General features: G+C 41.0%; 1 protein-coding gene across 3 annotated transcripts in view; it reads left to right on the top strand.

The window, feature by feature from the left end:
• Positions 1-6,418: 6,418 nt before the first annotated feature.
• col22a1 (collagen, type XXII, alpha 1) overlaps positions 6,419-17,312 on the top strand; it is a 109,833-nt gene continuing 98,939 nt past the window's right edge. The window contains exons 1-3 of one of the 3 annotated variants that reach the window (XM_061882639.1): positions 6,419-6,776; positions 12,634-12,776; positions 12,851-13,420. In XM_061882639.1, the coding sequence (XP_061738623.1) occupies positions 12,692-12,776; positions 12,851-13,420 (655 nt within the window). In that variant the 5' untranslated portion in view covers positions 6,419-6,776; positions 12,634-12,691. Of the gene's footprint in view, positions 6,786-12,633; positions 12,777-12,850; positions 13,421-17,312 lie in introns of all 3 variants that reach the window. The other 2 variants (XM_061882638.1, XM_061882640.1) reach the window with 2 other exon arrangements.

Below are 17,312 nucleotides of genomic sequence, written 5' to 3'. Positions count from 1 at the left end.
GTCAGCGGGTCCTCCCACGAAGCTGCCATCTTCGTCTTCAGCTGGTCTTTCCACGTTGCTGTCATCGTCTTTAGCGGATTGTTCCACCACGCCGCCATCGTCAGCGGCTCCTACCACGACCGCTATCGTTTCCAGTTGATCCTCCCACCACATTGCCATCTTAGTCTTCAGCAGGTCCTACCACAGCGCCGCCATCTTTATCTTCAGCAGGTCCTCCCACGACACCGCCGTCGTGTCCAGTCGATCCTACCACAACATTGCCATCTTAGTCTTCAGCAGGTCCTACCACAGTGCCGCCATCTCTGTCTTCAGCAGGTCCTCCCACGACACCGCCATCGTGTCCTGTCGATCTTACCACAACATTGCCATCTTAGTCTTCAGCAGGTCCTACCACAGCGCTGCCATCTTTGTCTTCGGTAGGTCCTCCCAAGACGCCACCATCATCTCCAGTAGGTCCTCCCAGGCCGCCACAATCGACTCCAGCTCATCTTTCAATGATACTGCCATCTTCGTTTTTCAGCTGGTCCTCCCACAACGCTGCCATCTTTGTTTTCTGCAGGTCCTCCCACAACACTACCACCATCGTCTTCAGCGGGTCTTCCAACGATGCCGTGTCCATAGTATTCAGCGGGTCCTCTCTCGACACCGCCCTTGTCACCAATGGGTCCTCCCACGACGCTGGCATCATTGTCTTCGGCTGGTTTTCCCACCACTTCGCCATTGTTTTCAGTGGGTCCTCCCACAACGCCGCCATCTTAGTCTACGAGGGGTCCTCCCATGACGCCGCCATCTTCGTCGTCAGCGGGTCCTCCCACGATGCTGCCATCTTCGTCTTCAGCTGGTCTTTCCACGTTGCCGTCATCGTCTTTAGCGGATTGTTCCACCACGCCGCCATCGTCAGCGGCTCCTACCACGACCGCTATCGTTTCCAGTTGATCCTCCCACCACATTGCCATCTTAGTCTTCAGCAGGTCCTACCACAGCTCCGCCATCTTTGTCTTCAGCAGGACCTCCCACGACACCGCCGTCGTGTCCAGTCGATCCTACCACAACATTGCCATCTTAGTCTTCAGCAGGTCATACCACAGCGCTGCCATCTTTGTCTTCAGCAGGTCCTCCCACGACACCGCCGTCGTGTCCAGTCGAACCTACCACAACATTGCCATCTTAGTCTTCAGCAGGTCCTACCACAGCGCTGCCATCTTTGTCTTCGGTAGGTCCTCCCAAGACGCCACCATCGTCTCCAGTAGGTCCTCCCAGGACGCCACCATCGACTCCAGCTCATCTTTCAATGATACTGCCATCTTCGTTTTTCAGCTGGTCCTCCCACAACGCTGCCATCTTTGTTTTCCGCAGGTCCTCTCACAACACTACCACCTTCGTCTTCAGCGGGTCTTCCAACGATGCCGTGTCCATAGTATTCAGCGGGTCCTCTCTCGACACCGCCCTTGTCACCAATGGGTCCTCCCTACGACGCTGGCATCATTGTCTTCAGCTGGTTTTCCCACCACTTCGCCATTGTTTTCAGTGGGTCCTCCCACAACGCCGCCATCTTAGTCTTCAGGGGGTCCTCCCACGACGCTGGCATCATTGTCTTCGGCTGGTTTTCCCACCACTTCGCCATTGTTTTCAGTGGGTCCTCCCACAACGCCGCCATCTTAGTCTTCAGGGGGTCCTCCCATGACGCCGCCATCTTCGTCTTCAGCTGGTCTTTCCACGTTGCCGTCTTTAGCGGATTGTTCCACCACGCCGCCATCGTCAGCGGCTCCTACCACGACCGCTATCGTTTCCAGTTGATCCTCCCACGACATTGCCATCTTCGTTTTCAGCAGGCCCTCCCAAAACGTCTCCATCGGCACCTCCCACTACGCCGCAATCGCCTCCAGCGCGTCTTTCCAGGACTCTGCCATCTTCGTTTTCAGCTGGTCCTTCCACAACGCTGCCATCTTTATCAGTGGGTCCTCCCACAACACTACCACCTTCGTCTTCAGAGGGTTTTGCCACGACGCCGTCATCATAGTTTTCAGCGTCTCCTCCTTTGACACCACCATTTCCTCCAATAGGTCCTCCCACGCTGCCGCCATCTTTGTATTAAGGGGGTCCTCCCATGACGCCGCCATCGTCGTCTTCAGTGGGTCCTCCCACGACGCTGCCGTCTTCGTCTTCATCGGGTTTTACCACGTTGCAGAAATCATCTGTAGTGGGTTGTCCCACCATGCCTTCATCTTCAGAGGACCCTCCCACGACGTCCCCATTTTCGTCTTCCGTGCTGTTCCATCACGCCATTATCTTTGTCTTCAACGGCTCCTCCCACCACGACACCATCTTTCGTCTTCAGCGGGTCCTTCCACGACGCTGCCATCTTTGTCTTCAGCAGGTCCTCCCACGACGCTGCCATCTTTGTCTTCAGCAGGTCCTCCCATGACGCCACCATCTTTGTATTGAGCGGGTCCTTACACCACGCGGCCATCTTCGTCTTCAGCAGCTGTTTGTGTGCCATGGCCACCAGTGCCTGCCGCCTCGTCGGCCACGCCTGTGGCCCTTCTGTGGTCGCCTGCCTCATCAGCTGTGGAGGCGGTGTACTCGCTGCCGTCATCTTAGTCTTCCCCTTACCACTGGTTGAAAGGACATATGGCCAGATGACCCACTGCTTTGTCCTCCCTCCGCCCTCTACTGATTTTGTATTTTTTTGTTTTTTCTGGAATGTCCGTCCCGTGAAGGTACTGTCATGATCATTTGCCGGAACATGTTTAGTTTGGTATTTCTTAGTAGTTCATTTCTGTTTCAACACCCTCGCTGGGTTTCTTAATTGCCATGTGTGCTGATTCTCGTCACCTGCCTCTGATTAGTGTTCAGGAAGCTCACCTGCTCCCGGTCACTAATCAGAGAGCTACTTATTCCTGCCTCGCGCCACATTCTGCCTGGCAGTCTTCTTCGCCACACGCAACATTTATGTTGGTTTAGTTTGAAATGAATTTAGAATTACTAGCTTCTTGCTCCGTTGTTGGGTAGTCTACTCAGCACATTTTCCTTTCTTCAAGTGGTTGTCCTGCCTATTGGAATAAAGCACCTTCTTACATCCATGCTGCTTCCGGACGTCCTTATGCATCTTGGGGAAACGACCACCGCAAAACCATGCAACCCCGACGTGGCAAATCATTCTTTAATTGAGGACTTGACCAGAACGTGTCATTAAAGAAATCACACTATTTTAGCCAGCCAGAAAAATTCCCACCCCCATATTCCTCAACTGATGTACCAGCATTTCTTTAGATACAAATATCACAGAATAACATTACAATACCTCTGACAAAGCATGATCGCAGACATTTTTTTTTTAATGTCAGGATTTCCCCTAAATTTCCAAAATACCAGATGTTGGTACCAGACCAACATCTGCCTTCAGGACTTTTTTTTGTTATTGGGAGGTAGGCCCTGGTGTAGGTCTGCATTCTTTTTCCTCACATTTTTAGAGCCTTTACATTCATAGACACTTACCAAAGTCTGGAAGCGCATCAGGACTGATGAAAATCATAGACATGTTTCATGATTTGGGCGACGGCTTGGCAAAGTTGGGAGAATGGCTGTGCCAGCAATCTGAGAGTTACTGGTTCAATCCCCACCTACCATCCTAGTCACGTCCGTTGTATCCTTGAGTAAGACACTTCACCCTTGCTCCTGATGGGTCCTGGTTAGCGCCGTGCATGGCAGCTCCCGCCATCAATGTGTGAATGGGTGATTGTGGAAATAGTGTCAAAGCACTTTGAGTTCCTTTAAAGGCCTACTGAAATGAGATTTTCTTATTTAAACGGGAATAGCAGGTCCTTTCTATGTGTCATACTTAATAATTTCGCGATATTGCCATATTTTTGCTGAAAGGATTTAATAGAGAACATCGACGATAAAGTTCGCAACTTTTGGTCGCTAATAGAAAAGCCCTGCCTGTACCGGAAGTAGCAGACGATGACGTCACACGTTGAGGCTCCTCACATCCTCACATTGTTTTTAATGGGAGCCTCCAACAAAAAGAGCTATTCGGACCGAGAAAACGACAATTTCCCCATTAATTTGAGCGAGGATGTAAGATTTGTGGCTGAGGATATTGATAGCGAAGGGCTAGAAAATAAAAAAATCAAGTTTAAAAAAAAAAGGAGATTTCATTGGGACAGATTCAGATGTTTTTAGACACATTTACTAGGATGATTCTAGGAAATCACTTATCTTTCTAATTTGTTGCTAGTGTTTTAGTGAGTTTAACCCTGTAAGACCCACAGTGATATATTTACAACATATTTATTTTATTTAAAAAAGGGTTAAAAGTTTTTTCATTCCCCCCACCACATTAACATAGTCATTGGGGTCAATTGTTCAGTCTAACAATGACTTTACATTCAAAATTTGTATTTAAGGACCGCCCTGTTCTTCATTGGACCAAATTGATCAAATCAATGTAAATGGAATGCATCTAATATTTTTCACTGTGATCTTTATAATGTCTAGAACATGTACCTATGTTATTATTGTGAAATACCTCCAAAAAATATGATTTAGATGTTTTATATTGGTTGTATACGTACAACCATGGGTCAATGTGGTAGCAAATATTCCCTTGTGACTAGTTTACCTACCAGGATACTGTGTAGTCTAAATAGATATGTTTTGTCAGGAATCTACAATATATTTTAATTTACACACACGTATTCCTTCTGTCTGTGCACATTTGCACTTTAATATTGCAAACTAAAAGTAAAACAAACAAACATTTAGTTAGGCAGAAGGCTAAACTAAACTATGCATATTTGCTAAGTGCTGCTGCAACTTAGTAAAAGTTTGTTGTTCTAGGATGATAATGGTATTTATGATAAGCATATAGATGGGTAGCTTCATGTTTTCCTTCTCAAACTAAAAGTTAAGAACAGTTTTTATTAGAAGGCTTCTGCAACTTTATAAAACAGGTTCTTTTTGTCTAAGGATGGTGTTGGAAATATAGATGGGTAATTCACCACCAGAACAGGTTCCTTTGTGTACAGGTGAATGAATTCCTTTTCGGATGATAGTAAGGTCAGCCAGACAGTATTGTTTGGTTATTGAAAAGGGTACTTGGGTACTAATGGGGTATCAGTTTGCATCCGAGGTTGGCTGAGACAGAGAAGAAGGATAAACTCTGGAAAATCAGACCAGATCAGAGAGAAGTGCCTGAAGGTGGTCCCAGAAGAGCACAACTCAGTGGATGAGATGATGATTGCTTTCCATGGAAGATACAGCAGAATCAAACAATACATGGGGGGCAAACCACACCCATGGGGCTTCAAGGTATGGGTGAGAACTGGAATCTCTGGCATGATGTGTGACTTTGATGTCTAGTGTTTTAGTGGGATTAAATAGTACCTGATAGTCGGAGGAGTGTGTCCACGGGTGTCTTGAGGCAATTGTCTGAGGGAAGTCGACGCCAGCTGTATGGACGGCACAAGCTCAGCTGATCTCCGGTAAGTGGCGACTTTTTACCACAATTTTCTCATCGAAAACTGCTGGTTGACATTTGGTCGGGATCCATGTTCGCTTGACCCCTCTGATCCATCGTAAAGCTTCACCTACGGGAATTTTAAATAAGGAATCACTGTGTATTTGTTCCCAACTCCATCTTTCTACTTTGACTTCTCCATTATTAGTTGAACAAATTGCAAAAGATTCAGCAACACAGATGTCCAAAATACTGTGTAAATATGTGGTTAAAGCAGACAAATTTGTGCTGTGTGTGCGCGCAGCGCTAATATTTCCTTATAGTTCGTGACGTCACGCGTACACATCATTCCGCGACGTTTTCAACAAGAAACTCCCGCGAAATTTAAAATTGCAATTTAGTAAACTAAAAAGGTTGTATTGGCATGTGTTGCAATGTTAATATTTCATCATTGATATATAAACTATCAGACTGCGTGGTCGCTAGTAGTGGCTTTCAGTAGGCCTTTAAAAAAGGTAGAAAAGCGCTATACAAGTAGAAGCCATTTACCAATTACCATGTTTCATGATTCAGGGTTCTTGAACAGGGATCATCAAAACTCAGTAACACCCCCTTCACATACACCATATTTGTTGAAAATAATGGATTTTTAATAGAACTAAATGATTAAGTTGGAGAACTGGAATGTAAAAAGCAATGCAGATGTTGCGTGTAAAAAAACGATCTAAAATTGACAGATGCTGCGGTCCGACAGGACAGTACACACTCAGAAATAATTCAACCGAACCCACGGAAGTAAGGACATCTTAAAAGAACACGTTGCACGTTAAGCTGTTCTGTAATCATTTGGCTAACTTAAACACAGGCCCCCTCCTAGAAGTGTGCGGCCCGGCCCTAAAAGGGCGGCGGTTCTGGACGCTTGTGGTTAAAACGCTCCAGCTTCTCTTTCATGGCGGCTGCAAAGGAGGAGGGGGTGCAGTCAAAGAGGAGGGGACTAAAATATCCTAAAAGTTTGCATCTATAATTGGCACTGCTTTTTATGTGAGAGTGCAGAATGCACCACGAAAGCCAACCCCCCACCCACCGCCATCACTGCTGCCACCTTCCCCTGTCCCCTCCTACTGTGTGCAGACCTTCACAAGCTGCCTTCAACTCATCTCATCTGCACACTGGATTTTGCACTCTGGATTATTTTCACCCCATGTTGTGCCTCTTTAGAGCAGTTTGGGTGAAGATGCTGAGGAGCTGCTGATACGGGCGCTGATAGGGGCTGGAGGCAGGTGGGCGCCAAACCTCCAGAGACGCTGATTAACAGGTCATAGAAGTAAGCATCTATTTGTTTTGAAGCAAACATTACGTACATTTACGGTCAGTCCATCATTAGTTTTTTCATCTGCAAGTTAGTTTTCTCTCCCGACGACCTGTTTTCTGCATTTTACCGATGATAAACATGCTTCTGTTAAATACATCTTCACTGTATTCCCAAGTCTACCGTTGACAGAGAGAGGAAGTGGAATGTTACACAGCAGCAAAACAACTCCATTATGACTTTAACATATTGTCTGCATGTAAAAAAGGGAGAGTAGCATTTCACTGGGCTGACTTTCTCAGACAAATTGCTGTAATTAGTGACTGCCCACTCCCATGAATTGCACCAGTGAAAGCACAAGGTAGAAATAGTCCAACGAAAGATCAGATAAGAATGTTTTTACTCACATAAAATAATACAGACTTTACAGTACTGAATAGTCCACTTTGTAGAACATTGATTAATACTGTCTAGAGCAGGGGTCACTAACCTTTTTGAAACCAAGAGCTACTTCTTGGGTACTGATTAATGCGAAGGTCTACCAGTTTGATACACACTTAAAAAAATTGCCAGAAATAGCCAATTTGCTCAATTTACCTTTAATAAATAAATCTGTATATATATATAAAAATGGGTATTTTTGTCTGTCATTCCGTCGTACATTTGTTTTCCTTTTACGGAAGTTTTTTTGTAGAGAATAAATGATGAAAAAAACACTTAATTGAACAGTTTAAAAGAAGAGAAAACAGGGAAAAAATTAAAACTAAAATTTGAAACATAGTTTATCTTCAATTACAACTCTTTAAAATTCAAAATTCAACTTAAAAAAAGAAGAGAAAAACTATCTAATTTGAATCTTTTTGAAAAAACTAAAAAAAGAATTTATGGAACATCATTAGTAGTTTTTCCTGATTAAGATTAATTTTAGAAGTTTGATCACATCTTTTAAATAGGTTAATATCCAATTTGCACTTTGTTAGAATATATAACACATTGGACCAAGCTAGACAAATCATTATTTCTTCTAGATTTTCCAAAACAAAAATTATCAAATAAATTGAAAAGACTTTGAAATAAGAATTAAATTTGATTCTGAAGATTTTCTAGATTTGCCAGAATATTTTTTTTTTTATTTTAATCATAAGTTTGAAGAAAGATTTCACAAATATTCTTTGTCGAAAAAACAGAAGCTAAAATGAAGAATTACATTAAAATGTGTTTATTTTTCTTTACGATAAACTAATTTACTTGAACATTGATTTAAATTGTGAGGAAAGAAGAGGAAGGAATTTAAAAGGTAAAGATATGTGTTTTAAAATCCTAAAATCCTTTTTAAGGTTGTATTTTTTCTCTAAAAATGTCTTTCTGAAAGTTATAAGAAGCAAAGTAAAAAAAAAAAATGAATTTATGAAGACCAAGTCTTTAAAATATTTTCTTGGATTTTCAAATTCTATTTGAGTTTTGTCTCTCTTAGAATTAAAAATGTAGTGCAAAGCGAGACCAGCTTGCTAGTAAATAAATACAATTTGAAAAATAGAGGCAGCTCACTGGTAAGTGCTGCTATTTGAGCTATTTTTAGAACAGGCCAGCAGGCGACTCATCTGGTCCTTACGGGCGACCTGGTGCCCGCGGGCACCGTGTTGGTGATCCCTGGTCTAGAAAGTGAACATATTTCCAACCTAATGTCATTAAATACAATTAAAACTAATTGTCATGGGATCGTTTTGAAATTAAAACAAGGTTTTATGTTAGAAAATGTCTGATTTGGTCAACAATTCGCAGAAGGAGATAAGCTATTAGCATTTCTAGGTTAAGTTAGCAGTTTGAAAGCATCATTTGTTTAAAACAAATACATTTGGCCTACTGGCGAAAAAAGAATACATGGCTCAGTTTTAAAAATTTAGCACAAGGAGATTACTAAGTGGTTGTTTTCGCCACTGAAGATTAGTTCAGCAGTTAACAGATCATTTATTTCACCAGTTATCAATTTTTTTCCTCCCCACATTTACAAGTTTACACATTTAAAATGCATTAAATGCGGCCTACGGTCAAAGAATGGTTGACATAAATTTCTAGTAATAAATGGCTTCACTTTTAGCTCCTGCAGTTGATTAGCTCAGCAGGTTTCAACATCTACTTTACCACATCATGTAATCGTCTTCTCCTCCCTAACACCTTTATTTTACATCTAGGACTACGATGTATAAGTCTAAAGCACAATAAATACAATATGTTGTCTAAACTTGATCATTTTGGTCATAAACAACTCAGTTTTAGCTTCTGGAGATTGGTGTAGTCGTTACCTTACTTTTCTTTATTGATCTTAGTACCTTCAAACATGAGTTCAACATATAATTTAACAGAAAAAAAAACACAGCGTCTAAATTTAAAACATTTGCAGACTCCTAGTGTACATTTTTTTAATCATCGTATTTTAGCGTCATTGGAATATCTTGGCTGTTGAACATAAGCTTAGCAGTTGACAACTAATTTACAGCACTATTTGACAGTTGTCTACTTCCCTAATACCTCATTATTTAACTTTTATTACCCTTCCCAATTCCTTAGTTTTCACCAAAAAGCAATGTTTCTAAGTTGAATTCTGCCTATGGTAATTTTTGCTAACCCCCCTTATTTTTTCTACTTCAAGATGCAATAAATGTTGCCTACAGCTATTTTACATCACAATTTAACCATATTCTGACCCCTAATATTGTTATATTACATGTACAAAGACAATGTAAGTCTAAAACATTAAATTTAAACAAAATGTAAAACACTTTAGATGCTGCTGATGGTGAAAATATTTTTGTCAATTGCTTGATTTTTAGCTGCTACAATTAGTTTAGCTATTGAAGATTAGTTAAGGGGGGTTTAGCAAATAATTGACCTAACCAAATGAGCATATTCTCCTCAGCAATTCCTTTATTTTGCATCCAAAATCACAATTTGTAAAACTAGACAAAAATGGTAGATTTTGGTACTAAATGGCTCAGTTTCAGCATAACACATTAGCTTAGCCGTTGAGGATAATCATAGCCAATCAGCTTCAGCTAAATTGACTCAAAATGGTTGTGCCTGTTGTGGATCTACTGTAAAAACATCAGGTTAAAGATTATTTAATACTATCTGTTCTGCAAAGACATGCACCTGGGGATAGGTTGATTGGCAACACTAAATGCTCCCTAGTGTGAATGTTGTCCGTCTATCCGTGTTGGCCCTGCGATGAGGTGGTGACTTGTCCAGGGTGTAAACCGCCTTCCGCCCGATTGTAGTTGAGATAGGCAACAGCGACCCAAAAGGGAATAAGTGGTGGGAAATGGATGGATGTTCTGCATGGAAATGTGCTAAGTTATTAGGTGAAGTGTTGCAAATTGACCAAAGAAATCTTAACATCTTAATGCATGTTTGTTTACCTGGGACGCCACAACTAGTAAGCTTCATGAGGGTTATGGCCTACCGTCAGTGACCTGTAGTTGGTTCACTAATAATATCATGAAGCATTACGTTGAAGTCAATGAAACTATATATATCGCGATAGACACATAATAGCACTATAAAATGTGTTCGATAAAACATTCGGTATATATTATTTTTTGGTCAAAAGAAACCAGAAATAATAAAGCAAGATGCGTTTCATGAAGTCACTCGCGCTCTGGGAACTCAAGAAACATTAAGTATCACTTAACAATATTTATTGAGCAATGGGAGGGACACAGTAATCGCCAATAACGTGACAGTATCGACTGTCAAGTGTGGTTGCGCTGTCTTTCTGTTTAGCTGTGGATTCTCTTCATGGTATGACAAGAGAAAGTATAATATTTTGATATCAACTCAATAACAGATAGATGTCTTCAGTTTTTTTGGTTATAATGCAGACAGTGCGACAACATCCTGACACTTCCAATGTTTCGGTTTAATGATTAGCTTCCCAAACTACTCCGCGTAGTGTTCAATAGCTTATACACTATTGCCATCTAGTGTCTCAAAACTGCAACTACATTCAAATCTATTTTAATGATTTTATTACCTTAACCACGCTTATCCTACCTGGCTACCAGGCACCCTCTCCACTGATAAATAGCACCCTTGGTTAGTTGTAAATTGCTTTACTGTATTTAATGGCAGGCTTGATTAAATAAGTCACAAAAAGTACCAATTATTAATATCTATCAATGTAAAAAATTATTGTGATTATAGTGTTAAGCCGCATTGCCCTAAACGACACTCCTGTTATTTTTGTATACCTCCCATTAGGGTTGTACGGTATACCGGTACTCATAGTCTGGCAGTACTAATGAATCAAAAACGGTACTATACTCTGTTGGAAAAGTACCAGTTCTTGGGCATGACGTCATGTCGGGGCATTGCTGGTTTTACTAGCAGAGGAGCATGTTTGGCAGTGCACACTTCGCTTACAAGCAGACACAGTGTGTAGACAGAAAAGGGAGAATGGACGCATTTTTTTGTGTAAAAAGTAAGATAAAGATGAAGTTATAACACTGAAACACCCTCAGGAAGAGGTGCTTTAAGACATGGCGAGCTAACTAGCCGCTAACATCCCTCCACAGTCTGCAGTGTTTTAGCTACTTCTAAATCACTAATCCTGGCCTCCATGGCAACAAATAAAGTACATTTCTTACAAGTGTAACTCGAGGACGAGGAATAGCTAAACATGCTTCACTACACACTTGATACAATAGCTCATCGGTGTCACAACGTAAACAAATGCCATGGGTGGATCCACACCTGACACCCACTGTAATGATACTAAGTACAAGAGTGTATCTAGTCGAAACTACTATGATTACATTCATATTTTAGTTATCTTCACAAAACCTTTTTTCTTTAAAAAAAAAAAATCATATTATGTTTATTAAGTCAGTAAATATGTCCCTGGACACATGAGGACTTTGTATATGACCAATGTATGATCCTGTAACTACTTTGTACAGAATCAATACCTAAATGTGTGGTACCATCCAGAACTAATGTAAAGTATCAAACAATGGAAGAATAACTGATTATTGCATTTAAACAGAAGTGTAGATAGAACATGTTAAAACTGAAAATAAGCAAATATCAACAGTAAATGAACAAGTAGATTAATAATAAATGTTTACAGTTTGTCCGTCATAATGTTGACAAAATACTACAATGATAAATGACACAATATGTTACTGCATACGTCAGCAGACTAATTTGGAGTCCTTATTTGTTTACTTACTATGTTCACTATTTTATTTAAGAAACTAAATTGCAATAATAAGTGTACCCTAAGATTTTTTTGTTAAAATAAAGAGAATAATGCCTTTTTTTTGTCATCTCCTTTATTTAGAAAAGTATCAAAATACATTTTGGTACTGGTACCGGTACCAAAATATTGGTATCAAGACAACCCTACCTCCCATAGTGTTTGAGGCACTTTCTCTGTTTAGGTGATGACTGTATGTTATGGCTAGGACCAACCAGTCACACAGCCACTTGTGTACAATAAGGCCAAACAAGGTTTTGTGTTACAATAAATAGGCTCCCACTGTATAACAATGATCTCAGCCAATGTGGTTGTGACCTTTGAGCTGTAATTCCTCTGCAAAACTTCTTCAAATACCCTATTTTGAATCCTACTGTCATTTGGAGAGCATCAATCGAGCCTAAACAACTGCAGTCATATTTTTTATTTATGAAATCATAAAACTAGTTTGGCACATTTTCCCAACAATCTCTGGTGAGTCATTTCCTGTCGGAGTGTACTTATTGTGTTTCGGTCTATTTTCAGAGAATAGAGGATGTCCATTGCCAAAGTCCATAGCTGAAACCAGATATCTGCCATGGATACCGTTAATTGTTGATCTTTCCGCAGACCAAAGAGTTGGATGGTGGTTTTAAACTAGGAAGAACTGACCCGAATCAAGACCAATATGGAATTCCGACTGGGATTTAGAATCTTCTTGGTCTTGGTCATCCTGACTCTTTCAAGGGAGAATGTGGATGCTCAGAGGGCAGGTAAGACTTAAAGATTTGGATCAAGTCTAAGTCCACTTGGGACTTCATTCTAATGTCTCTTTTTTTCTGTCTAGGGTGCAAAAACGTCCATTATGACCTAGCATTCATCCTGGATACCTCGTCAAGTGTAGGCAAGGAGAACTTCGAGAAGATCAGGCAATGGGTGGCCAACCTCGTGGAGTCCTTTGATCTGGCACCAGATAAGACTCGAGTGGCTGTTGTACGCTACAGCGACCGGCCCACCACAGAATTTAACCTGGCGAGATACAGGACCCTGGAAGACGTGAAGCAGGCTGCCAGAAACATACGCTACCTTGGAGGGAATACAATGACCGGGGACGCTATTAGCTACACCACCGACAACATCTTCTTGGAGCGAAATGGGGCCAGGCCATTGGGAGCCAAGGGCATCCAACGGGTGGCTATTCTGCTCACCGATGGCCGGAGTCAGGATTACGTTCTTGAGCCGTCCAAGTTGGCTGCCAGAGCTGGCATCAGGATGTTTGCAGTGGGCATCGGCGAGGCGCTGAAGGTGGAGCTGGAAGAGATCGCGGCTGAACCAAAGAACGCTCACGTCTTCCACGTGACGGACTTTAACGCCATCGATAAGATCCGAGGTCGGCTCAGGAGGAGGCTCTGTGAGAGTAAGTCTGTCTAATTACCTCGTATTATTTATTCAACGTACGTCTTCACCACACCCCAAATGTGCTCACACCTTTTCAGCAGGTGAGCTATTCATAGCTGCCTTAAGATATACACACACACAGGTTATTGAAAAAGAAGTTTTTTGTTAACATGTTGAAGGTGTTTAATGAAAACATGAGCATGTTTAAATGCATATAGAAGAAAATAGTATAAGTTGTGTATTACCTTATTGACTTGCATTGATGCAGGATTTACAGTAGTGCTGATAAGTTCCACAACTTCGAATTTACCTTGTGGAGAGAAAAAAGTGACCCTCTTTCCAATTCTACATGAAAGTGGTAGGTTTTTATTCATCAAACTTCCATACTCGTTTGTGTACCCTTTACAAGAAATTCATTGGTGGCAAACGTCATAGCTCGCTAGCTTGTGTGTGCTAGTTTTCTCAGACCCTTATTTTGTTAGCGTAGTCTGGATGGAGCAGCACTTTTATTGTGAAGACAGGAACTGTGCGGCCGGTCTTTACACCTTTGACAACAGCCACGACGAGAGAGTGTGTTGAAATGAAAAGTGTTTCACGTTCCTGCCTGTGTCATCCCTCAAGATCCTCGGGTGCTGTGAATTTCAAACGAGTGACAAAATATAGATGATCGCTCATTTTTAGGTCCATTTGTTTGTATGCCGAGGAAATTAAAACCTCTCAAAGGTTAGTTTATTAGCTTTCTATTTCAACGTCTTTCAGTCCATTAAGTTATAGGTATAGAAATTACGTGGGATTATAATATCTGTCTCCATATTTCAATCAATCAATCAATCAATCAATCAATGTTTTATTTATATAGCCCTAAATCACAAATGTCTCAAAGGATTGTACAAACCACTACGACTACGACATCCTCGGAAGAACCCACATAAGGGCAAGGAAAACTTACACCCAGTGGGCAAGGAGAACTCACACCCAGTGGGACGCCAGTGACAATGATGACTATGAGAACCTTGGAGAGGACCTCATATGTTGTTCTCGTTATTGTTGGGTATAAATTCAAACCACAACCAACCATGCATCACTCCAGATCTGGTCTCAAACTAGGTGCACTTTGTGGACGCCGTCTGCTCCACCCGCCTCTAAGTCTTTGCTGTTGTCCAGCATTCGGTTTTCGTTTACTTTGCAGCCAGTACAGTTTTAGTTTCATTCTGCATAGCCATACCTAAACTTCAATGTCTTTTCTTAGCGGCACTTGCCTTTTGTTTATTTTTGGTTGAAGCGTTAGACACCTTCTTACCTGCAAACCATGTCGCTGTTCTCGACATCTACGAAGCAATTAGCTACCTGCTGCCACTTACTGATAAGAAAGAGTATTACACAGTTACTCTACTCGGCCCATTTGCGTATTATAATTACTGTTTTGCAAAAATATTTCTAACCCAATTAGGTGCACAGTGGTTGAAAAGCACTGCACTCAACGGCACATTATTATAATTACTGATTTGCAAAATATATTTTTTGGACCAATTAGGTGAAGTTGCATAATTTCCCACGGCACACCAGACAACATCTCACGGCACACTAGTGTGCCGCGGCACAGTGGTTGAAAAACACTGGTCTATACCATCGGACTGAGGTTGCTTTCTTAACCTGGCTCCGCAGATTTATGTCCAGCTGCAATTCTTGCATACTCAGAGTAGGTACATTGTCACAAAACACAACAAGTTAATTAATTCTTACTTCTTCAGATCAGGCTGGGAGTTTGTGTTGTGAGTTATGCTGTAGAGAGAAACCACAGTTCTAATCTAAAACTGTTGGTTGAATTTTAAGGGGTTGTTTGCAACTTCATCATAGTTACATTTTTCTGAGCAAAACGTATAACAACACCACCGGTTATCTTATGTTACCATTAGTGGTTTAACAGAACACTTTTGTGTTAAAACTGTCTATATTTTACCAATTAATAAGTGTCGTAAAACTTTTTCCCCTCCCGAATAAAAATTATTGGTGTTCACAGCGGTCACTCACCCTGTCTCGTCACAGGGAGCGCGTGTACACGTACAAAAGCAGTCCAAGAGAAACGACAAACAGTTTGTAGTCGTGTTGTTGATATGATAATGTTTAAATTTAATTTGAGGAAACACTTGGTATCCAAATCGCTATTATTAGCTAACAACACCAAAAGCTAATGCGTGGGAACGTGTTACATAGTTACGTCATTGCGTCCTAGAAGACGTAAAAGAGCGGTGTATCGCGCTTAAAATACTTTGGAAAGTTAGTGCCCTCTAAGCATCTGTGTAGAATGTAGATGCTGCAAACAGCCCCTTATTCCATTGCCTTTTCCCTGAATCAGAAAGTGATTTTACTAGGGGTGTAACGGTACGTGTAAATGTATTGAACCGTTTCGGTACGTGGGTTTCGGTTCGGTGCGGAGGTTTAGCAGGTGAGCATAAGGCAGCGTACTCTCCCCAAATGATAATATACACTTCCAAGTCAACTACTAGTAACACCACTATGATCTGTTGTCGTTCTATAAATAAACTGCAGCTCAGCTCGCTCGCAGTTCTGGCTTGAGGTGAAGGCTAATTAGCTTTTAGCTTAACGTTAGCTCATTGTGCGTTGTGTGCATGTGTGTGTTACGGACAGTGTTGATATAGCTGTGTTGAAGCAGCAAAAAAGGACATGATGGTAAATGAAGAGTTTCTCTCTCTGATAGTTGATATAATAATGTAAGTGCATCATAAAGCCTACATAAACTCCATGGTGTTCAGGGATGAATAGTCTCTCCTATTACCATTGTACTATTTTTTTCAGCTATAGTTACATTATTCATTAGTAATGTAGCAGCCTAGTTGTTAATGGCAGGATCCATGCTATCACATGTTGATACAAATAGAACATTTACATTATACAAATCAACTACAGGCTTCCCAAATGCTGTAATAAATTAAGCATGATGAGTTGACTTGAAACTGTTTAATGTTGCACTTTTTATATGGAGAAGAAAAGTTTTGTCTTATTTAATCCAAGCAACAACTTGAGGCAGTTTAATGTTGATTAAAGTGGGCAGAATTACTACAGTGTTCCCAATGTTAAAAGGATAAAGCCATTGTTTACAAAGTTGGTAAGTAAATAACCCAAAAATGTATATTTTGTTGTTTTCCTCTAAACCGAGGTATGTACCGAATCGAAATTTTTGTGTACCGTTACACCCCTAGATTTTACACTTAAAAACTAACCAGCCAATATTGACTAGTGATTTAATTGCATGTTTTTCTAACCTCTGTCTCATAATAATTACCATTCAAACAGCCTCATAGTCTTTTCTGATGCCATTTTTAATTGGCCATTTCCACGAAAAAAACAACTAGTTTACCAAGGATGCTCGAAGTGGGGCCCGCGGGCCAACTTATTTAGCTTGGCCCACCTAAGGGTGGCTACAAAATGTAGTACACATTAATCCTGACCTATTTCAAGCTGTACATATATTGATGGCATGTCTGCAAATCTGCACTGCAGATTTTACTGGAAAAACCTGGCAGCTCAGTCACCAGAGATTTACCGTTAAACCATCAGTGGTACCATTTTTCCATCTACATTAATACATTACAAAAACAGGGAACGTAGATTTTACGGTAAAAAAGTAGCTGCTCAGTCACCAGAATGTTGTGGTAAAAATAACAGTAGTACTGTTTTTCAATTTACAGTAATACACTGTACATAAAATGGCTAAAGTTTTTACGGAGAAAAACAATGGGCAGCTCAGTCACCAGAATTTTTACTGTAAAGATGTATAGATTTTTTTTTTTTTTTTTTACAGGTTAACTAGCTGTGTTTAAATTTGAGACCCCTGCTCTACTAAAAAAGTGTGACTTTTGTAAGCTTTGTGAAGGACAATCTTTGTTGCC

The sequence above is a fragment of the Nerophis ophidion genome, linkage group LG21 (genome assembly GCF_033978795.1).
Source record: "Nerophis ophidion isolate RoL-2023_Sa linkage group LG21, RoL_Noph_v1.0, whole genome shotgun sequence".
NCBI lineage: Eukaryota > Metazoa > Chordata > Actinopteri > Syngnathiformes > Syngnathidae > Nerophis > Nerophis ophidion.
The sequence above is the reverse complement of the archived record's forward strand: the minus strand, read 5'-3'. Positions and strand labels throughout refer to the sequence as shown.